This window comes from Macaca thibetana, chromosome 19 (assembly GCF_024542745.1).
Source record: "Macaca thibetana thibetana isolate TM-01 chromosome 19, ASM2454274v1, whole genome shotgun sequence".
NCBI classification, from domain to species: Eukaryota; Metazoa; Chordata; class Mammalia; order Primates; family Cercopithecidae; genus Macaca; species Macaca thibetana.
In genome coordinates, this window is record NC_065596.1 from 50,995,950 (window position 1) to 51,018,999 (window position 23,050).

At 48.1% G+C, this 23,050-nt stretch overlaps 1 protein-coding gene across 1 annotated transcript in view; it reads left to right on the forward strand.

Annotated features, from left to right (window-relative positions):
* The first annotated feature begins 1,189 nt into the window (after positions 1 to 1,189).
* Positions 1,190 to 23,050, forward strand: part of TSHZ3 (teashirt zinc finger homeobox 3) — a 75,910-nt gene continuing 54,049 nt past the window's right edge. The window contains exon 1 of the mRNA XM_050772631.1: positions 1,190 to 1,678. Within this exon, the coding sequence (XP_050628588.1) occupies positions 1,639 to 1,678 (40 nt within the window). The 5' untranslated portion in view covers positions 1,190 to 1,638. The remainder of the gene's footprint in view (positions 1,679 to 23,050) is intronic.

Here is a 23,050-nt window from a genome sequence, read left to right on the forward strand (position 1 = left end):
GACACAATCGAGCCCGCAGCGCATCGATGCGCCGCCGCCCGCGCCGCTCCGGCTCCGGCTCCCGCTCCGCCGCCGCCGCCCGGGGGTCGCCCGCATGAGCTCCGGCCCACCCGCGCCCTCGCCGCCGCCCGTAAGTGAGCCCGCGTCGCCCTACCGCCCACGCCGCCCGGCCAGCTCCTCCTCCCCGCGGACCGCCGGCCGGGCCCTCCCGGAGCCTCAGCGACCCCGATCACCAATCAATAATCAATCCCTCTAGTCCAGCAGCGCCGGCAGGCCGGGCGCGGGACACGGCGCGGCGGCCCCCCCGGCTCTCGGGGGTGAGCCCCGGGGGGGGGATGGGCAGGGGAGCCCGATTTCCTTCTCCCGCCCCCGTCCCGCCCTAGGATCGGCCCGCGCCGTGGATGGGGGGCGCGGCCCGGCTCCCAGGGGGCGAGGGGCTGGGTGGAGAGACCCTGATCATCCCAAAGTCAGGAGAGGAAACTTGAAGGAACCCCCTCCCACATCGACCCCGGGACGGGCCCAGGAAAGTTTGTCCGGGGAAAAAAAATTGGGGGAAGTGGCAGCGGCGGGTCCTGGGGGAGGAGCTGGGTGGCGCGGGGTCTGAGGGCTGCCGCCACCCGCCCCGGCCCGCGCCCGCCTCCTCCCTGGAGGGGGCCCGCCTGTGGGCTCTGGCATCCCCGGGGGGCGCCAGCCCCGGCCAGCGCTGGGGGCTCCGGAGCCCGCGGGTGGAGAGGAGTGCGGGCCGGGCGGGGCAACTGGGGGGTGGCCGGGGACGAACGCTGGGTGGGAATAGGGGTGGGGGGTAACGGGCGCCCCGGGACGGGCTCGGCGGGGCTGGCGCCGCGCCCCTGCGTGTGCGCACGGGGCGGAGGCGGAGGGGCGGCACCCCTTTTGCTGGCGGGGCGGGGGTCCCAGGCGGGCCTGGGGCCGGGGGGGGGGGGCGCGGCGCCCCCGCGAGCGGGCGAGTGACACGATCATCTCCTTTTCCTTTAAGCTTGCCTGTTGCCGACGCCGCCGCTCCAGCCGCGCCGCGGGCAGAAGACTGGACCGCCGAGCCCCAGGCCGCGGCGGCGGCTGCGCGTCCCCCCGGATGCCGTGACCCCCGGCCTGGGGGCGGGGGCCGGGGCAGTACCGGCCCGGGCCGCTCCCGCGCTCCTCCTCCCATCCCTCTGCCCGCCCTCTCCCCCTCTCCCCGCCCCCCAGCCCCGAACCCCGAGCACCTCGTCTGGGGACGGGGCGGGGGGGGGCAGGGCCGCCGCTCCTCCCCGCCCCCTCCTCCTCCGGCCTCTGGAGCGATTTGTCAAACTTCCCATTCCGCCGGCAGCGCGGTCCTCCTCCTCCTCCTCCTCCACCTCCTCCTCCTCTGCCTCCTCCTCCCCCCCGCGCTCCTCCCTCCCCGAGCCTCCCTCGCCCGCCCTCCTTCTTCCCTCCGCACGTTCGGGGTTCGCGGCGGAGCGCGGCGCGGGGGGGACGCGGAGAGCCTGGGCGCAGCAGCATCCTGCGGGCGGCCGCTCTCCGGGGGGGAGGCTGAGAGCAGGCCCGCCTCGCCCCCCCGCGGGCCCGCCGCCCCTCCCTCCCTGTCCTCAGCCCGGCAGCGGCGGCGGCGGCGGCGGCAGTGGCAGTCGCCGGAGAAGCATCATGCCGAGGAGGAAGCAGCAGGCGCCCCGGCGCGCAGCAGGTACGAGCCGCTTCCCCTTCCTTCTGCTCTCCTCCTCTTCCTCCGCTCGCCCCGCGCCTCCAGCGGGCGCGACCCCGCTCCTCGCCCCGCTCCTCTGCCCGCGCTGAGTAACTCCGGGTGCAGCTCTCCTGTTTGGGTGCGTGCGCCCGCCTCGGGTACCGGGCGCCCCCCGGACGCCCCGCCGCGCTCTGCCCTCTTCCCTCTCGCACCCACTTGGGGAGCCGCTTGCTGGGCGCGCTGAGCCGCGCCAGGTCCCTGCCTCCTGAGCTCTCCGGCTCCAGAGGGGATGGGAAGCAACCCCGGTCTGGCTTTTTCTGTGGGGGGCGGGCGGGGTCACCTGAGTTCCCCGGGACACCTTCCGCGTCCTGCGGGCGGCCGACCGGCGGGAGACTGCCCGGTGTCCGCCGAGCCAGGGAGCGCGAGCGAGTGAACGAGCCAGTCCCCTTGGCCACCTTAGTGCTAATCCGATTGATTCCTCATTTCTTGGGCCCAAACTGGGCACAGCGGTGGAAACCGGAGCGCACAGGGTCTGGGTATTGTCAGATGACTGTCAAGTCCATGTTAGATGCTGGCGTTTCCTTCTCCCCTGTTTGTGTTTCCTTGCCCCCACCCCCTCCTTGTACTGCTGCTCCCACCCTCATCTCCGCATAGCACTTAGTTCTGGGACGTGTGTGAGTACTTTTTTGTTCCTCCTTTTTTTTTTTTTTTTTTTCTTTCTTCAACCGGGAGTGTCAACTCCTGTTAAGACTGAGCCGATTTTTTTTCTTTTCTTTTCTGGAAAACGCATCACTGAAAACAAAACAAAAACCACACACATAACATTATTTTGCAATAATGTCGGTTGGGGGCATGTTGCCTGGAAGAAGGGTTTCTGGCCCGTTGCCATCCTTGATTTGATGACTGATTGATCGCCCGTCATGCTGCTGCCTTTGATCTATTCATTCCCAATAAACATCAATAAATCACTTGGAATAGTGAGGCCAAGCTCTGTGACGTCAGGAGGGCCCTGTCAGTGCAACTTTGGGATTTGGGGCGAATTGCCGAGAGGACCACATATGGACGTGATGTATTTTGATATGAGTAACACTCAGATGTGCAGAGTTCAGATGCTCCCTGAAGGGGAGGGTTAAGTGGGGCTTCCTTTCTTCTGTTTCCTCTTCCTTTCTTTTACTTCTCTTTTGATGTTAGAGGAAAGGGCAGAGAGTAGGGTCAGGGCATTGGCTGGTGCCCATCTTGGATGAAGGCGTTGTACCCATCGTGCCCATAATTTCCATCACGCCAGCCGGCACTGCCAGGGGACCTCACACGTTGGCTGCACTCTGCACTCCAGACCCCTTACACGGGGTCACAGAGAAGGAATGATAATTCTTTCTTCTCCCAGAAATGTACTTGCCTGCCAGTGTCTTCAGAAAATCTCAGAAGAAAACAGGGTTGGTTTGGGGCTTAGGATGCAGGTTTTGTTCTCTGGCCTCTGTGTTGCCCAAATTTAGAAAGTTTGAAAATTCCAGGAGTGATTGTAGGGAGCTTGCCGCCTCCCTAGTTAACCTCCTGGAGCTTGCTTCTTGCCCGTCCCACCTTCTACTTTAAATTCCAGGCTCAAGCAATGAGCTTATCTACCCAAAATAAACTCTGAAACTTTGGAGGAATCCTTCACAAAGTTGAGTAGTAGGAATGTCTTGGGCTTCTTCCAGTCTTTGAAAATTTTTTTTTTCTTTCCTTTTTGGATACACATTTTAAGGTATGTGTGTGCCTCCATCCAATGAACCATATGTGATTACATCTTTACATTTGGTTCAGAACTCTCTCTCTAGTTCATCTCTTCAGTTGCACCCTGCCAATCTGAGACTCATATTTGATAGCTTCCTCCAGAAAAATATCAGAGGAGGAGGGAACCTGCTGTTGGCTTTATTTATTTATTTATTTTTAGAGCAACCTGTTCACTAACCTTTCTGCACTTTTTTTTTTTTATTATTAAAAAAGAAAGCCAGCCAGGAAATCTCAGGTCAGTTAAGAAAAATTCATTATATAAAAAACTTGACTGCAGGACTAATAGGAGATGGAAGAATGGTTTTGCTCTATCAAAATGACCCGTCAAAACGACTTTGTTTCATATTTGATTTAATTGTCTCTCTCCTGACAGGCACATTCATCAATAGCTTAATGGTCAATCAGAAGCTGGCAGCATGAGTGCTTTCTTTCTTTCCCATACTCGGGTTTTGGATTTACTTTATCAGAATGCCTCTGCCTAATGGACATGTGGAGGAGGGGGTGGAGGCTGACTGAAGAGCTGCTTATTTAAGAAGAGTGGAGAAAAAAAAAAAAAAAAAAACTCCACATTTAGGCTGGTGATAAGTATGCACAGAGGTTTTTTTGGTTGGTTTGTTTGTTTGGATGGACAAGAAACTTCCCATTTTTTTTCTCCTCTTTTTCAGTTCTCCCAGCTGCAAGTTATAAGGTTCATGCCAGCTTTTGTGGCATACTGGGAGTGATGACAAATTGATTGCTTTGTACTGATAGAGAGAGAGAGAGAGTGGGAAAAAGAAAGATGTCTGCTGATTGGTAACTGGAAATCCAGTCCCCAGCAACCTTGAGAATACTCGAGAATTTTTTTTCCCCTCCAAACTGAAAGGTCCGCTCAGCCATAAAAAAAGAAAAGTTGTTTTGCCAGCTTCATTAGTGTTCACCTAATTAGCTGTAAACCTGATGGATTCCTGACAGCTTTAATGATTGGAGATGACAAGCTCGACGCAGTGTCATCCAGCAGAATTAGGTTTGCAGCTAGTTTGATGTAATCAAGTTGATATTACACAGTCCTGGCTGCCTTTAGTTGTGCATTAACTCAATTTTCTGCTGCAGGTGACAAATGGGCTTTGGTACCTGGATAATCATGTCATAGGAATTAGGGCCCTTTTAATGGTCTGGGGTAGAATAACAACCACAAAAGGCCAAGAGCTGGGTAGGGCGAACAGACGTGGCACACAGGTACACACAGTCTTCATATCTAGGCCAATGTATCATTGCTTTCCCGAAGGCCGAAGGAGGCTCCAAGAATCCCTGAAAATACATATTTCTGTACTTTAGGATTTTTTGGTGTTTTGATAGAAACTATGCATGGCTTAGTGTCTTTTCTCAAAGAGAAAGAGAGGTTTCTTTACCTGCCAAAGAGAAACCTGGGCGGGAGTTTGCTTCCTTGAGACCTGTAATTTCCAGGGGCTGTGCGTTTGTGCTGGACAGATGTTGCTGCCTTTAGAAGCTCAGAGGAGTGGGGTTAGGGAAGGACAGTGTCCTTCAGGCAAAATGACCATTATCCCTTGCTTAAAGCATGACTTTCTCCTCTTCAGAGTGGTTTTTCAAAAACATTTCTGAAAATGCCAGAAAAATTTTAGTGTAATACTTAATAGCAGATATTTTACTTAGTTATATTAATTTTCTGGAGGCAAATGTGAAATCGTAAAAGACCATTTCTTATGCTTCCAAAAAGAAAATAAAAAAGAAACCATCGCACCACAACTTGCCAGCGAGCTGTGTTCCTTGAAAGGGGGTAATGTTCTATGGAGTTCTTAGGTGGTAAAAACAAGGCGAGGGTACATCTTCAAGCATCCTGACTTTTGTGAAAGTGACTTGGACCCCCTAGGGTCTGCTGGCGTCACAGAACACTGTGGATCCCCCTGGAACAGGCAGAAGGGGGTTTCATGTTGCCAGTAGACATGGGCATGCCTAAGAGGTGGCCCACCTGGTGATGTCCAGATGACACCTTCCTAAGTCTGGTCCACACATCGGGCAGCTCTGGGGAGGAGCTTTTCCCTTCTCTCTCGGAAGCACATGGAGCATTCAGAAGGGCATTTCGGCCTTAGCTTTGGGAATTTATTTCCTCTCAGATCTGCCATGTATTTCTCCTTGGACAGGTATTCTACTCTGTAGCAAGGTGGCAGAGGGACTGATTTTGACCGTTCTATGATTTTTCTTCCCCCATTTCCTACGAAATGAGAGCAACAATGCAAATTCTAAAAAGGAAAACCAAGAAGACGAAGGAGAAAAACAAAGGAGGTGGGAGGCAAGGCTATTCCCCTGGACGTCCACTTGGGGAAGAGAACCTTCCAGAATCAGCTGCAGTGTCCCCATTATCTTGACAGCTGTCAGTTAGGGCTTCAGTGCTCTCCAGGGCCACACTTGATTGTGAGCTGTTGATGTTGTCATTTTGTTCTCAGTTTTGCCTTGAGCACGCTCATAAACAGGAGCCAGATAGTCAATAACTGATGCCTCAGCAGCGATTCCCTAAATTGCCTCACACGTCTGCCTTTTCCCCTCTTTTTGCTAAAGATTGTTTTGTCGAGTGATTAGAATGAAAGGTGACTGCTCAGGGCCGTGGGAAATGCCGTGAAACCCAGGTGAGTTGAGAGAATTAAAACCATTCCTTTACCCCCCGCCCTCCACTCCTGGGATTTCTGGAAAGAGAAAGGATCTACCTTCTTGAGGGCAGAGTGCCTGGACCTCTTGTGGTGCTTTCTCTTTCACACGTGTCCTGCCAGAGTCAGGCTGGGGCTAGGGCTGCGGCAGGCAGGCGGGCAGGGAGGCAGAGAGGAAAGGAGTCGGAAGTGCCCGGTCCTGGTGCACACAGCCATGTTTAATCCAAGAGTGGCAGCAGTTCACAGTTATTCCAAGTGCAGTTTGTAAGGCTTTCCTCCTGCCCCATTTTCATCCCTGCTTGTCACTGGGCAGAGGGTAAAAATAGCTTTGGTCGTGTCGTAAAAAAATTAATAAAAATGAAATAAAGTAGGGTGTGTGTGTCTACCCTTCTGTGTTAGTGTCCAGCCCAGGTAGGTAGATGGGTCTTTCAAATCAGCTGCTTTGTCACAGCCCTGTAGCACTACCCTCAAAACCCATGGAGGGGAAAAGGACAGAAGGGAACAGTGGTATCCCGTATCCCAAACCCTTGCAGGTGTTCACTCTGTGTGTGTGTCTGTGTGTCTGTGTTTTAGTTATGCTCTAAATTGTGGTTTCTCTGTCTGAAGTTACAAATGAAAGGTGAATACAATATATTGTATTTAGTAACAATGATATGGACTGGTACATCCAGACAGATAATGTGCAGTTGTAATTAGACTCAATAGACAGGCAGTCATTTTTAAATTCTTTGACACGTGCATAAAATAGTCATATAATAAGATAAGATGACAATTTTATGTTAGGTTGATAAAGTGTCCCGATACATGCATTTAAATGTCTGTAAGCCTTTTTAAAAAAATCCAGACAGATTAATTCCAGTTTCCAGTATTTGCAGTTAGTCATTAAATTTTTAAATCCCACTAAACAATGGCTATCAATATTTTTCCCGTTTCTTGATTTTCTTTAAAAAAAAAAAAAGACTGAATTGTAAGGACTGGAGACGTAGACTTGGTAGCTTTTCTTAATTTTTCACCATTTATAGAAATTTACGTTTAGACATGGACTTAAAAATTCAGGTCACTGTTTGTGACCAGAATAACGCTATGCATTTTTGGAAGTTTAAAAAAAAAAAAAAAGACAGTAATAGAACATAATCTTCTTATGACCACTTGCCTGAACAACTGTCATACTCTAGGTTTAGGAATCTTTATTAGAAAGATTACATAGTGTCCTTGACCAAATATTGAATATTTTATAAGCCCCATTTAAAAAAGAAGACATTTCTAGCACATGCACTTAGTTTGATCAGCATTTCGATTCTTGGGTTTAATTACTTTCAATTCTGTAAATTATTTTAGCATTTCAACAAGAATAGTCCAAGAGATACAGTCAGGGGGGCGGGGGCGAGTGGTTCACTGAAGGTCACGTTACCTGGACATTTTAACCATCTCCTTACCTTATTTTGTCAGATATGCAAAGGTGTGGCTCTTGAAGAATAATTTAAATTTGTTTGGGCTTAATGATAAATTATTAATTCATACTGTCAGGACACATGTTATTAATTATGACTGTGTTTTCTTCATCCAGAACAGCTGTTGGGGAAACAGGGTAGGTTCAGATTGTTGTCAGGAGGGAGAGCACAGGGAACTTACCAACTCCTTGTCTTCATGTTCCTGTTCACCTGGCTAAGGGAATAAAGGAATGTAAAGGGTAGAGTATAGGGGAGAGAGACACTGTTAGTTCTAGATCAAGAGGGGCACTGGCAGATGCTAACTTATGTACATTTTTAAAAATGCAAGCCTAACTCTCAATGCACTGTGAATCCAGGTATGATCCGAAGGCAAACCCTCCCTGCATTATTCCAAGCCCAGTTTTGGATTGGCTGCCCTCTCCCTTCCACCAGTTTCTCTTATTTTTCTTCTTTTTCCTCTGTGGTAGGCCAGAGGTCATGCTTACAAGTTTATAGCAGTAGAAGACACAATATTCAGAATATATATTTGTTCCCCAAAGTGGAACCCATCCTTAATGGAGAGCAAAGGGCTGTTTGGTAATATACGTGAAATGACTCCAATTCATTTACTTTTGATTTTCCATTCCCATCATTAAATCTAGTCCTATGTATTCAGTTTCCTCTGAGTTCTTTGAGAAATGCATGTTGCATAAAATAGGCAATTTTTAATGAACAATTTAATGTAAATGGGTTTTGAATTTAAATTAATATTAATGAAGCCTTGAGTGAATTTATTTTGCATACGTAAAGACTTGTAAGTCTTTCACCCATGTGCTTTCTCCTTTATGTAGTAACATTGGTTGGGTGGATTAACCAGCACTTTTCAAAGATTTACACTTAAAAAATTAAATTGATTTTATATGTCCACTATCACCAACGTACTATTAAGCAAAAAGCGTGAGCTCAATTTTAAGAAAATACAGCTTTTTCCCTGTTAAACCTGTCAGTTTCCATTGCTCTGAAAGCTGCCGTTGGTGTGGCATTGCTGCTGGAGAAAATATACCCCAACAATAGTTACTACAATCAAGATGTTTTCTTTCTTTGGCTTACCTCTAATGCATTATGTATCCTGGAATGATGGGAAGTTCTGTAATTAATTCTGTTAGATGTAATTGCTATAATCACTTTGATGTTACACATAATAAAGGTAATATGGTAAGCACATAAAAAATATAAACACCTTATTGTAATACTCCTGCTAAAATGCCTTCTCATCAAGTCTGGTTTATAGACAAGTGTTCCTGACTATTTTTGGTCATAGGTGACAGTTTATTCGAGCTGTGTTCATTGATATTCTAAAGGAGAAGCATTTATTGGAAAAGATGGGCCTTGGTTTGGAGGGATCTCCAGGCTGGTTGCCTAGGAATCTTCATACCGGTTTTCTTAAAGATGTGGCTAATTATGAAAAGGTGACCATTGTCTTCTGAGTAGACCAGAGAGGTAAACACTTCAGAAGTAGCCGTGGAACCAGGGAAGAATGTGGCTTAGGAGTGAGTGAGGAGCTAAAGAATGCTAGCAGAGGATTCAGATCAAAGGAGCTGTTCTGTAGGGTTTCTTATGGTGTGGGATTGTGGGAAGTGCTGTGTGTGTGTGTGTGTGTGTGTGTGTGTGTGTGTGAGAGAGAGAGAGAGAGCGCGAGCGAGAGAGCGAGCGAGCATGCTAGCAGGTAAGCAGAGAAGGCCACCTTTCTATAACAGTGCAATAAGGGAAATAAAATGCAGAATATCTACTTTATTATTTTCCTACACCTTTCATGGGGGGGGAGCTACAGATGGTGCCTCACTGTTGCATGCCATGTCCGGGGGTGGCTGATGTTGCCTCTTGGACTGAAACCTGAATGGTATTTGAGACGTACTTCCATGCCATCAGGCCTCTGTTCATCTACCCTGGATCCAGACCACCACAGGACATCAGGGAAGTTTGCCTGAGACCCCAAGTGTGCAATACTTGTGGGATGTTTCCGAAACACATGTACATTATGTACATTACTCTTTGCTGATGCATCTTGGTGGGGCAGGTAACTTGTCATTTAATTTTAACTTCCTGGGGATCCTAGAGTCAAACTGGTGTGTGGATCTCCTGGACACCCATAATGAGCTGCACCTTGTCCCAAGTGTGTTACAGAGGTCTGGAGGCCTCGGGATTCAGGGTCAGCTTGGCAGTTTCCACGTGCCTTCCCCCATCTATATTGTATTTTTCAGTAAGGGATTGCACACAGGACTCAAATAACAGAGGGTGCATGTGTGAGAAGGGGATGCTGCAGTCTCTTTGGAGGAAGAAAAAGGTGTGTTACAGCGGTTGAGAGATGGAAGGTGAACACAGTGGTTGCCTGGCCTATATCCAGAGCCTGTGAAGGCGAGTCTTGCTGCCAGCTTTAGCCGGCTGGGTGCAGACTGGCTGGGGAAACCGGGGCCTACCTCCTGGGTCTTGGCCCTGCAGCCTCCTGCCTGCCAGGTAAGCAGGGGCTGGAGGAGAGGGTCCTGGGCTCTGGGCCCTGGGCCCGGGCTGCAGACTTGCAGCCCCCAGTCCTCCCGGCAGTGACTCCCAGGCTGGTTTTGATGGTGAGGATGATAAAAGGTCTGAGAACTCCATAGGCCCCAGTAATCAGGGCCCGCACTGACATCCTTCTCAAGTTTGACAGCTTCTTCCTTTTCTCTCCTCACCGCCAAGGCTTTCTCAACTGAATTTCCCCGCCCTCCCTCTCCCCTCCTCCCTGCCCGCCGCCCACCCCTTCCCTCCCTTTCCCCTTTTCTGTGTGCGTCTCTCTTGTTTCATGTTCTTGATCAGTTTCAGATGCTGGGAATTATTTTTTTTCAGGCGGGAGGGGGAGTGTTGCTTTAGGTTTGTGGGTTGGGCAGGTGTGAGAGGAAGTCTGTGGTTTTTTTTTTTTTTTTTTTTTTTTGTACTGTAGGCCTGTTGCTAATTAATGTTCCTCCATAAGATTCTGTCGGAGTTGAGTAATGTTTTTGATCTTTATGCCTGATAACTGCATACTTAATGAGATTTCAAAGCTGTGAGTGCAGCTCCCTACAATTATTGACAGATGCCTTTTCTTTGCCATTGGGTTCAGCTTCATAAATCCTCTCGCCATAATGAGGTTCAGCAGTGCCACCCTGGCAGTGAGCTAATGAAAGGGGGAGGGCGAGGCGGCTCATGGCTGTCTGACACATTTTTTTCCTTTAAAATTTACTATGCAGATGTCAAGCTGCGGGACGATTACTTCAAACATGCTAATTTTTATCTTGCTTTTGTGTCAGCCCTTTGCCATTAAAAAATAAATAAATAAAAGGGCTAACCTAACTCCACTTAATTTCTTTTCTTTCTTTCTTTTTTTTTTTTAAGTCACATTTTTTTAATAACCCACGGTGTTGCGACAGCTAGGGACTTCGACACGTGCGTGGCCTTTTGCAGGTATCCAGCAACAGAACGCCTATTTTCTTTCTTTTTTTCCTTTTTTTTTTTTTTTTTTTTTTTGCTTTTTGCCATGGGAAGGGCAGCGGGAGGATGGAGTACGATTTCCCAGGCCTCCCATCACCCTGCCCTAAGTATGCACTTGAAACGTCGGAGAATTCATTTCAGAGTTCTGAAACTAAATCCTGGTGGAGAAGAGCCTGCACCATGCCAAACAGTCGATTTCCTTTTCAGCAGAGTCATACATCACTGACCCACCCTTCCCTCCTGACAGAATGACATATGTCATTTATCATATGGGCCCCAGCCAGACTTCAGGGAGGGGAGGAAAGCCCAGGTCCATGTGAGGCTGTGTCCTCCTCCTCTTGGTAGTGTACCCTGTGGCTTGCAGGAGGGAGCTCTGCTGATTTGGCGAGAGGGAAAGGGAGGAAAGAGGCTGGGCAGGGGAGAGGGGGTACAGCCTGCTTCTGGATGGCTGGGTGTGTGGCGTGGCGGGCGCGAGATTGGCAGAGGTACGGGAGAGGTTATGTTCGTTCATATTATCTGCTAAACCACACTGTTCAGCCTTTGACGCTCTTCTGACTTCTTTTTCCCCTTTCTCGTTCCTTTTCTCTTTTCCCTGCCTTGTTTCCCCTATTAGTCAAGGGGAGAGAAAAAAAAAAAAAAAAAAGAAAAGGGTTGACAGGTATCATTCAAGCCACCCTGGCTTGCAAAGAGTGGTATAAATGAATCTCAGGGCTCCTGACTTCACATGATTCAAACGTGCGTTATTGAAGATGGATGTTCCTTAAAAAAAGATTGATGGTGGATGCCGGGCTTCGGGTACCATTTATCATTTTGAATATTATTTAGACTTGCCGTGTAAACCTGTAACTTGAGAGTCGGACAAGCTGGGACAGGGTGGGGGCCTGTGTGTGTGTTTCTATCGATTGGCCTTGCCTTCTCATTGCAGCTGACCAGACACAAACCCTCCCATGTGCAATAGAGAAGACTCCCCCACTGAAAAAAGAAAGAAAGAAAAAAAGAAGGAAGGAAGGAGGGAGGGAGGAAGGAAGGAAGGAAAGAAGGAAGGAAGGAAGGAAGGAAGGAAGGAAGGAAGGAAGGGAAGGAAGGAAGGAAGGAAGGAGAAAAGGTGGAGGGAGGCAGGCTTTAATTTTGAATAATTTCCAAGGACACAGAGAAAAATGAAGTATCTGTGATTTACACTAAAGCTCACAGGCAAGTTTCTCTCTCCTTCTTTCTCTTTCTTCCCCCACAGAAGCAGTCACGTACAAAACATTAAAATATAAACAGAGCTGCAGTTGCTGAAGCCAGAACCCTTGTCTGATTTTTTTAAAACTCCATGTCATGCTAAAAAAAAAAAAAAGAAAAGAAAAAAAAGAAAAGAAAAGAAAAAAAACACTGTATCTGAAAAGCTTAGCACAATATAACTATTAAAAAATCTTTTGGTTGGCTTGGTTAGTAGTGTGAGAATGAAGTAAAACGTAAAGACTTCCACGTCTCAGGAATATTTCAGATAAAAAATAATCGTTTGCGGCTCCCTGCCCGGCTCCCAGCAGCCTCTTCCCCTTTGTGCCTGAGCTCTGTCCCCTCCGCAGGGCCCCAGCAGACCCCCACCAGTCCTGATGTGGACAGCTGTTTCCAGGCCCTGCCAGTTAATCGCTTCTGGGTTTGCACCCTTGAGCTGTGTGCACCAGGACACCCCCACCTACTGGAAGTACTCAGGGACGCAGCCTGATTCACTGACACAGCCCCCAGCTGCCTGAGGATTCCTTGAAGCTCTGGCCTTTCCACCTATTCTGCCGCAAGAGGCCTTGACGCCTGCTTCCCTGGTGGAAAAAGGAAAAGAGAAACTCACCAGGCCTTCCTGCTGGGTCTCCACCACTGGAAGAGCCCCGATAGTGCAAATTTAATTGGCAGGGATTCTATTAAATATGTGACTTTATTTGGGGTTGCTAATGAAATCAAAGGCTTGTTGTATGACTTACAGTGTGGACATTCATTTTTAAGGATGATGGGATAGAAAGTTAGACCAGAAGAGTTTTTCTACCTAAAGAATTGAGAATCTAGAATTTGTGGAAGGGCTGAACGTGCCCATCTTGCCGCTTCTGGGACAAACTTTTCCCTGACATGTAAAATGCCTGCAACTGCCATTAACAGGAAAGAAATGGAAGTGGTACTGATTCACTCATCAGCTCCAGGCAACGTGTGTGTGTGTGTGTGTGTGTGTGTGTGTTTATTTTGAAATAACTTTATTCGCAGCTTAACACTTTGCACTGCACACAGCATGACTTAGAATTTACTTTTGGTGTTGTCCAGCTGCTGCCAAAAATTGGGTAGAATCAGATTTGTATTCTTTGTTGGTGCCTGGAATAGTTGCCAAAGGTACAAAGGTGATGTTGTTCCTTGCTGAGACTTCGTGGAAGAGGGCAAAACTTTGATCATCTGCCCTTGCACTTGGGCAGTGTTGGAGGTAATTGGAGTACAAGTGCCAATTTGCGGGAACAATTGTAAACACCTTTGATACCAATGCCATCATCCCATTTTTACTGATTAGAAAAACTTTGCTATTAATAGGTGCAAAGTCCATTTCAGGTATAATTGGTAAGGAACTGAGTGCACTCATGGGAAGAAACCTTGTTTTGTTTTTTGCTCGCTTTTCTTCTTATCCCCTTTTCTCAGTTTTATGGCTGGAGACATGATTTATTGCAGCCATCCATCTTGGGGGCTCATCCATCACACCCGGGTTGCTAGGAGATTGTGGCAGCAGCTGTTTGCTCTGAATCAGACAGAAAAGTTGTCAATCATCAAAGGCAGGTGAATAGCATTAGAAACACGCTATTGTCAGACGGAATAATTAATCAAAGAGAGAAAAGATAATTAAAAAGATATGACCCTTGCAAGTACTTGCTCTGGGTTGCCTGTAAAAAAAAAAAAAAAAAAAAAAAAAAAGAAAGAAAAAAAGAAAAAAGAAAGGAAGAAAGAAAGAAAAACTGCTTGGTCTTTTCTAGACACTTAAGCAGCTGAGGGCTGATAAAATATGCACTCTGCAGTGCATAGTTTTTAATTAATTGAAAAAGGTTCAACATTCAAAGACGATGCTGGAGAGAAGTCCGATTATGAACAGAAGTAATATTTATTGTTTGCTTGAAGGGCTTGACACAGAGTTCTAACTTTTTGTTAAAAATCTCTGGCTTCCCTGGCTGGCGAGGAGGCGCAGGCTGGGGTCTTCAGGTATCCGCTGGCGCCCCATGTCTGTTCTCCACTTCCCGGCCCGCAGTCTTGGCTCTTCCAGAGAGTCTCAGACCCCGAAGAACTGGAGTGGGACCCTGCCGACCAGGATCCGATGTCCTTCTACAGTTCTGGTGGGTCTGAACCTTCATTCCTTAGATAACCAGGTTTTTTAAAAGATGAAGATGGGAAGCTTGAAAGACATGCCATGAGGTCCACCATCAAGATGCCCAGAGTAAGCTATGCATCTCCTCTGGCCTCTCGCCTAACTGGAACACGCTCTAGGTCCTCAGGACCTAGAGAATCCATCCATCCTACTTCAGATCCATCTCCGTGTGGTCCCACAAAGTGTACTGCAGAGTCCCAGCCAGAGAGCGATAATCTGGCATCACATTCTGAAAAGGCCCCCAGTCATGGTTTAAACACCATTCTGGGTGCCCCTTTCAGCCTCAAAAAAAAAAAAAAAAAAAAAAGTCATAGTTTAGGAAGTTCGTTCTTGCTTTTTCTGAAGCTAAAATATTCTGCAGGAATTGGAAAATGTATTAAAAACTAGATAGAAAGTGGCATATCTGGAGTTGCTTTTCAGTGAAATATGCTGCAAACCCTGAAACAGATCTACTCTTTTATTTTTGGATACTATGCTTGATTTTCACACCATTCTCTTCCCAAAGAATAGCAGGACTTCTAAAATTAGCAGGAGGAAAAAAGGCTTGAATATTAGAATTCATGAAAAGGAAGAAAGCAACACGTTTTTGAGCTGGGACACTGTTTTCAGGGCACGCCAGATCAGTGTACTAGGGACCCTGTCCCTGACTCCCTGCATGTCACAGCACCGGGGATTCTTTGCCAAGAGTCCCAGAGGAATCTCCGGTGGCCGCACCTCATGGTGTGATGTCCACCTTCTGTAATGAATGCACTTGGAGCCCATGGGGGGTGACACAGCTCTGGCCTGAGAAATAGAGAAAGAGAGACCCAGATGAGCAAAAGCACCTGCCAGGCCTGCTGGCACCCTCGCAGAGGGTCTCACCTGTTCAGGAGGCTGGGGGAAGTGTTCCTTATCAGAACTTGGCCTTTAGGGAAATGAGTGGCTTCGACTTCAGGTGACAATTTGGGTTCTTGAGCCGGAATCTCCTTGGTGGCCGTCTAAGCTCACAAGTCAGACTGGGAGGCAACCAGTCTCTTGAGTTTTCTGATCACATAGCAGTTGTCCTTAAGATCAGTATTTTCCAGGGCAGTCAATACCTGTTCTAGACCAACAATGGAGTGTGCTGCAGGAATGCCAGAGATTCCAATAGATACCTGACCAGGACTTGAGAGCTTCAGGTGGATGGCAGTGCCTGGACAGGGGAGGAGGCCCTGCTGTCTTCCGTGAGACCTGGCCATTTGGAAGTGGGCAGTAGGGGTAACTCCTCTGGTCCTCGAGAGAAATTCTTGTAGTTGCCATCTCTCCTTTCCAAATAATTGCTGAGAAAGCGCTTTGCTTAATGTCAGCCAACGCAGTTCCAAAATGTGGCGGTTCGTCGGGGAAGGGCAAAGGAAGAAAGATCCTGTGAATCATTTATGGTAGATTTGTGAATTCACATATAAAAAATGTCAACCTTTAATGCTAGTGAAATTAGAGTGAGATTTGCTCCCTCTTAAAAAAAAGGAAAACAAGCAATGGGTGAAGAAAAGGGAAAGTCTTTAAGTTTTCAGAAGTTTACGCAGGTCATTTTTCCTGGAGCCCTGGTCGGGATCTCGTGTTTCTTGCTCCCCCAGGTAACCCCTGGCAGCTGTTTGAGTGACTCACTGAACACATGACAGAGAGAGGGCAGGAAGAAGGGGTGATTGCTTATTCTTTAGAGGAGGTTCGGGTTCTGCGGGTGTGCATTTTGGCCAGGATTTCAGCATCTGTGTCCCTGGGTTATGGATTCTCTGACATGGGAGGCGGGAATAAACACAGGTCTCTTATGTCTCAAGGGGGCATGGCGGGATAGAACCACCACGTCCAAAGCCATATATTACCGCGAGAAAACCTAAAACTCCACTGACCCCCGCATCAACTTGATATTTGAGTGTTCTATCTAAGTGATGTGTGTTTGCCTCTTGGAGTTCCGTGAGACAAGGTTACCTGGAAGTCATTTTGGTTTTTCCTAACTCAGCTGCCATAGACTCAAAGCAGGCTCGGCCCCCACCCTGCTGGCTTTGCCTGAAGCCTTAGGATGAGAGGGGAAGGCAGCAGAAATTAACCAGTGTGACTCCCTGTAGGTAGAGACATTCTAAAACACTTAAAAGACCTCAGTCTGCATAAGATGCAATTGTTATTACTCATCTGCCTAACAAAAAGCTTTTGAAAGGGGGCAGAGATTAATATTTGCCAGAGGAGAAGATGGGTTATCAGTGGTTTTCCACATGGTGAAATGTTCCCATTCCATTTCTTGCCTTTGTTTCTGCTCTAGGCTTGTAGTAAAATGGCTCTTTCGTATATATTAGTTAGCAAACACTACGGCTGTGTAATAGATGAGACTGCGGTGGTGTTCTTTTCTCTTGCTTCTCTGTATAAAATCGTAAGGCAGAATGGACCCTCCCCTACGTGACGGAGGTTCCTACCGAGATGGTTAGGTGAATAAGTAATAGAACAAACATGTAGTCAGCTGGGCAAAGGAAAATAAATAAAATAACAGCATGTTCTTGGTTCTTAGAGCCGTGCAACATGAGCCTGTTCAAATTGGGTCCTGAAACTGCACACTTTCTGATGTAGTGTGGGTGGGGAGGGAGCAAGGTATGATTTGGAAACACATGTACACGCTCCTTGTGAAAGAAGTGAAGTATTTAACATTTCTGCGAGGAAAACATCCTTCATTACTTGACGTGTTCTGTGGTAATGATTTTTCAGTTCAGCAAACAAGTACTTATTAGCGTGCGTGCGGGAACCTGGCTGAGGTGAACGGCAGGGCCATTTTTAACGGGAAGGCGCTGGCCAAGTTTCATGGAGGCCTGACTGGTCCAGGGGGTCCCGGGGTGATGGCTCACTTGGTCTGGAAAGGCAGCTCTGGGACAAGCATCCCACTCTAAAGCCCCCTGGGCCCCATCACTGAGGCCCAAGAGCTCAGGTTGGAGTGACATCAGCATGTTTGTTTTTTTTGTTGCAAGCAGAACCTTGAATGGGGCTTCTCTGGTGGTTTATAAAGTGGATCTGCCTGGAGAGATAGCACAGTTTGCATGCCAGGGGGTTGGCTGAGGATTTGCTGGTTCAGTGGACTGTTTGGGTTCAAGATGATATGCAGGTGAGAAGGGCCGATCCAGGTCCCCTTGCTGGGATGGGTCTGGTTTTTGTAAATTGACTTGTTACAGGAGAGAGAGTGTAGGCACACGAGCTGAGGGGGCGTGTTTCTGCAGGGGGAATGGAGCTGGTTTTCACCTAAAAAGGGGCTCGCATGTCCTTGATCACAGCCTCCCGAGTTGGAGTAGTGTTAGGGAGGGCAGCTGCATTGCTCTTGGCCCTCCCTTGGTGGGAGTGGAAGAGGACAAATGCGCTGTTCATGTAGATCTCTCCGAGGCCTCAACTCCCAGATACTTTGAGTGTGGTCTTCACCCCTGGATTGATTGATTGATTAATTGATTGAGAGACAGGATCTCCCTTGTCACCCAGGCTGGAGTGCAGTGGCACAATCATGGCTCACTGCAGCCCTGACCTCCTTGGGATCAGACAGTCCTCCCACCTTAGCCTCCTGAGTAGCTGGGACCACAGGCACACATCATCATACCTGAGTAGTTTTTGTATGTTTTGTAGGGATGAGGTTTTGCCATGTTGCCTAGGCTGGTCTTGAACTCCTGGGCTCAAGCAGTCTACCCACCTCAGCCTCCCAAAGTGCTGGGATTCCAGGTGTGAGCCATGTGCCTGGCCTACCCTTGTTTTGTTTTTGTTTTTTGCATTTATTCCTATGAGATAGTAAGTGCACTAGCCACTGTAATTGCAGGCCTGACCCAGCATGGCTTTTTTCTCTGTTTGCATTGCATTCATATCATGGTGTTCATAAAATTAGAAATAGCGAGTTGTGCAGCTTTTTGAAGAAGCCCAGTAATCACAGTCACCTAAACTGGAGTCCCCACCAAACTGAGACTAAGTGTAGGGATGGGTGATGGCCCTGCGCAAACTTCATGACACATCTCAGTTCCCCAATACAGCTGATAATTTTTGTGGATTTGTGCCCCAATCACATCTGACGGGGGGTCATCAGTCGTCCTGGCTCCAAAAAATGTGATCTCAGTTTCCATCCCATGACATTATATTCAGTAAGTGAAAATGGCCTTGAGCTTTCAGAGCCCCACCGGCTCGGTGGTTCCCTTCTGCCATGGCAGTGTGGGGAATGCAGCGGTTAACACTGTTTATACATTCCAGGGGTATTAAGCAGTTAGGTTACTGGAATCGTGGCAGAGCGAGTGGGAGCCGCATTCTGGGTTGTGTCTCTGTAATCAATTACTAAGCATATCGTGAAATTCCAGATGTAATAATAAAGTTTATGATGATTATCTTGTCAGGAGGCCGGGAACACACCACCTCATTGACAGCTGAAGGAAGCAAGAGAATCAGCCCAGGTTTTGCCTGTAATAGGAAAAAGGGTCTTTTTTGTTTTGCCCCCACCAGTGATTCTGCATACTTTTTGTGAATGGAAACATGCATTTTTTGGAGACTTAGCTGGAGTGGGAAAAGGGAGAGGGTGAGAAGGGAACACCCTTGGTTTTACGGAGGACATCTGCTTCACATACCTCCTCTCCCTTCCTCCTCCTTGCCCCTGCCCAGAGGAAAGTGCCTGGGGGCGGTGACATCTTCTGCAGTCAGGGAGGCAGGCTTGGCTGGGGCCCAGCCGCTCTGCCCTTAGAAGCAGCCACCCCTCCTTGTGAAGGTGCAGCCTGCTCTGGTGTGGAAACATAAAATGGACGTTCTGTGAAAATCAATTGACTGTCCCGGCTGGACCAGACAGCTCTGACACCACAGTAGGTGGCAAGTGGTGAACATAAGGTACCCAGAACCCTTGGCCGCAGTGACACAGCGAATGCAGCTGCCGGCCTCTTTCCTTTTAATACTGTTTGTAGTTTCTTCTCTCTGTGTGTCCATGGCGTTTCCAGAAAATGCATCTTCAGTTGACTTCCCTTCGTTCTGACACAGCCCTCCAAGTAGGGTTGAGCTGCAGTTGGGAAGTTTCAGGGCACATTTCAGCCACATCTGCTGGTATCAGTAGGACCATGATTGTTTTGGTGGTTGTATGAGTGCAGATTAATTCAAAACAACAACAACAACAACAACAACAACAAAACAGCAATTCGCAGCAGATCTGAAATATCAGTGACAAAGACCAAAAAATGATAAATAAGCTATTCCAGGCTATGAAAGAAAATTAATGCCCCTTTAACTCATCACTGCACCACAAGTAGATAATAAAGTGCTTACTATGAGAGCGGTGTTACAGACGTGTTTCCTGAGGCTCTGGTACAGGTGAGCTCAGGAAGGCTGGGTGTCGCTCTGTCCACATTCCCCGCGTGCTCTCTGAATCTCTGATGCTTTGGTTCAACCCGGGAGTCTCTCTTAGGCCAGGGTTACATGCGCTGTTTCCTTCCTTCAGTCCTTAGAGGGAAGGAGGGGGTATCCCTTCCAGCGAGTCATAACTCTGCCGTTGGGTTGGGCCGCTCTCATGTAGAAGGGGGATTTTAGGAAGCCCATCTTTGCTAGAATTTGCCTGGCAGGCCCTGTGTTTCCCATTGTCCTTCTGCCACCATGGTGATTGGGGACATGCCCGTGCCTGTGGGGGACAAGCATGCATGTCAGTTTGTGGGCATGTCAATGCTGATTCCTGTGCCCTGGGGTACGGCCCACCTTCTCTGGGTAGAGCTGTGTCCCTGCCAACAGGAACTGCTGGGAAGACAAGCCCCTGACACCTCCCTCTGGGTCTGGGGTCGCCTTCTCGGTGTGGGCTGCTTCATGACCTATAGGCTTTCTGGATTTTTTTGTTTTTTTTTTAATTCCCAGTTTTAAACAGCACTGGACTCCTTGTTAAAAGCACAGAGGGATGTGTGGATCACACAGCAGGTCAACAGCCTCCATTTTGCACCCCGCCATTCCCTGTGGCCGGTTAAGGTGGGAGTGGGTAGGGAGGAGAAAACAGAACTAGAGAGTGACATTGGGGCGATGCTGACTGAGGGTCTGACCTAGGCCAGGCCAGGCTGCTGTGGCCACTGACCTGCTCCTCCCTGCCCTTCACATGGGAGTTCCGGCACTGGGAGCCGTCAGGCCAATCCTCAAGGTACGGCCAGGCAGCCCGGAGGCCACCTCCCGAGGCCTGTGCTAGCAGCTCCTGGTCCATGCCTGCCGGTCAGCGCACTGCTCCACCCCTGCTAGGCTTTAGATGTTTCCAGAAGGCCTGAGGGCCAGGCAGGTGAGAGGCTTCGAGTTCACTCAGGGCAGCTGCTGAGAGTTTAGCGAGTTTTATTTTTGCCCCCAAATTTAAAAGTATTGCGGAGTGCAGAGCTATTACGGAGAGAAACCAAGCTTTTGGTCATCGCACAGCAGCTTTTATGAATTTAAAAAAAAAAAAAAAAAAAAGATCTTGACCCTCTTTGAAAGGAAATAAAGGAGGAACCCAGTGTTAAGGAAAACAAAAAAAGCTGATATTACAGTTTTTGTGATTACTCATATCCTAGGCTGGAGCTTGAGGAAACCAGTTATAATGGAATTTCATTTTTTTCTTTTCCTAGTTGTGTCTCTGCTCTCTTTTTTTTCCATTAGAATGAGGAGTGGTTCGTACGTTGTGGGAAAAAAAAACACACAACAATTTTGGCATGTGATCCTTGCTCTTAGTTGACCCAAGGCTGATGGGACTGAGGATAGAATTATGCGGCCTTGTAATTAATTATCGCGCTATAAGGGGAACTGTGGAGTGAAGAGAGAAAGGGATGGAGTTACACAGGGCGGTGTTCCTGCCTGTCTCCCCGCAAACACGCGCACTCCCAAGTGTTGTACCCAGGTTTAGCTTTGACACCATAAATAATGCACCTTCCGATATTCAGAAGTGAAAAAATCTAAAGCCATCTAGTGGCTTATTTTCATTGGTAGCCACTGTGTTAGCACCATTTAAAAACACTATTTTATTGCTGTGAGTCTGCAAATTGCCAGTAAGCAGTTCACCAATTTCACCGGTGTGAGGTGAGGGGTAAGATGATGACCAAAAGCAGAGATGCCTCCACTCTGCCTCAATTAAATGTTTGTGCAAGTAAACTTGAGCGTGCCCATTGCCAGGGCTGACTTTATGCCACTAATTTCTTGCAGTGCCCTGGATGATTGTAATCAAGGTAACATGATATAAATGTAAACTTTAGCCCTGTGTACACAGAATGCACAAGACAGTGTGACACCTTCGTTTCAGCAGTAAGAAATTACCATTGTCTCTTATTTCTTGCTCGGAGCTTGGGTGACCAAGCCAAGAAGTAATTACACAATTAGCGATGGCAAAGCAGTTCCTGTAACATTTCTTTCTCTTAAGTTTGGGTAGCTTATTTCAACTTCACATTTTCCATATCTTTGTCATTAATAACGAGATATCCGTTTTCAGTGCAATACATGTACCCCACAAAGATCAGGAGCCTAGTGTAATTTAATGATGAAACACGAGCATTTCATTTTCTATAAACGTGGCTCTTTGAAGTTTAAGGTAGACATCCAGGAGCTCACATGGCCCCTATACAGGAAGTTGACTACCAACTCTTCCGCAAGTGAGATTGGTGAACAGTGACTGGGAGTGACTCCCACTTAGGTGACAAAGATTTTTGAGAGGATATGCAGATATGTGACATGGCTTATCTGGAAGGCTGCCTCTTCAAAGCCATCTCCCATTACTGGGGCTCCAGATGATTCTTTATTCTTAAATTGTGTTATCTGCAGTATGTATATGGTATTGTAATTAATTGTCACCGACTTAAAATGTAATCTCCTGTTTGGAGTTTATATACCATCTAGGCCTGACCCTTACCTAAAGAAGAAAACACCTCACAATTTCTCTCTTCTTATTTGTTATTGGATATGAAAGGAGAGAGATGCTCGCTGCTAAAGAAAAATAGACCTGTTCACTTAAGAGTTAACCCGCCATTCCTTGAATAAGACATTCTCAGAACTTCTGTTTTGGTACCAGCTAATGCTGCAAACAAGCTTTGAAACATGGATGGCTCAACCGGAGGTGAGTGGCCTGCAGGAAGGTTGGGCTCCATCAGCAGGGGCCAGTCCCCTGAAGCAAGTCAGTCCCACTGCCATTTGTCTGCCTGGGCTGGCCTTCCAGAGCCCATCCCTGGCGTGGGAGAGGTGCCAGTGTGGCCTGCAGCCCCCACTGTGTTTTATAGCTGATGCTGTATGCACACACCCAAGTCTTTTTTTTTTTTTTTTTTTTTTTTTTTTTTTTGAGACGGAGTCTCGCTGTGTTGCCCAGGCTGGAGTGCGGTGGCCGGATCTCAGCTCACTGCAAGCTCTGCCTCCCGGGTTTTTACGCCATTCTCCTGCCTCAGCCTCCCGAGTAGCCGGGACTACAGGCGCCCGCCACCTCGCCCGGCTAGTTTTTTGTATTTTTTAGTAGAGACGGGGTTTCACCGTGTTAGCCAGGATGGTCTCGAACTCCTGACCTCGTGATCCGCCCGTCTCGGCCTCCCAAAGTGCTGGGATTACAGGCTTGAGCCACCGCGCCCGGCCTACACCCAAGTCTTTTCAGGGCTCACACTCAGAGAAGTGCCCACTGGTCTTCCCCTTGGGTGGACAGACTGAGTGAGTTACCTGCTCCATGAGCCTAGCACTTCACTTTTCAGTGAAGGTGCCT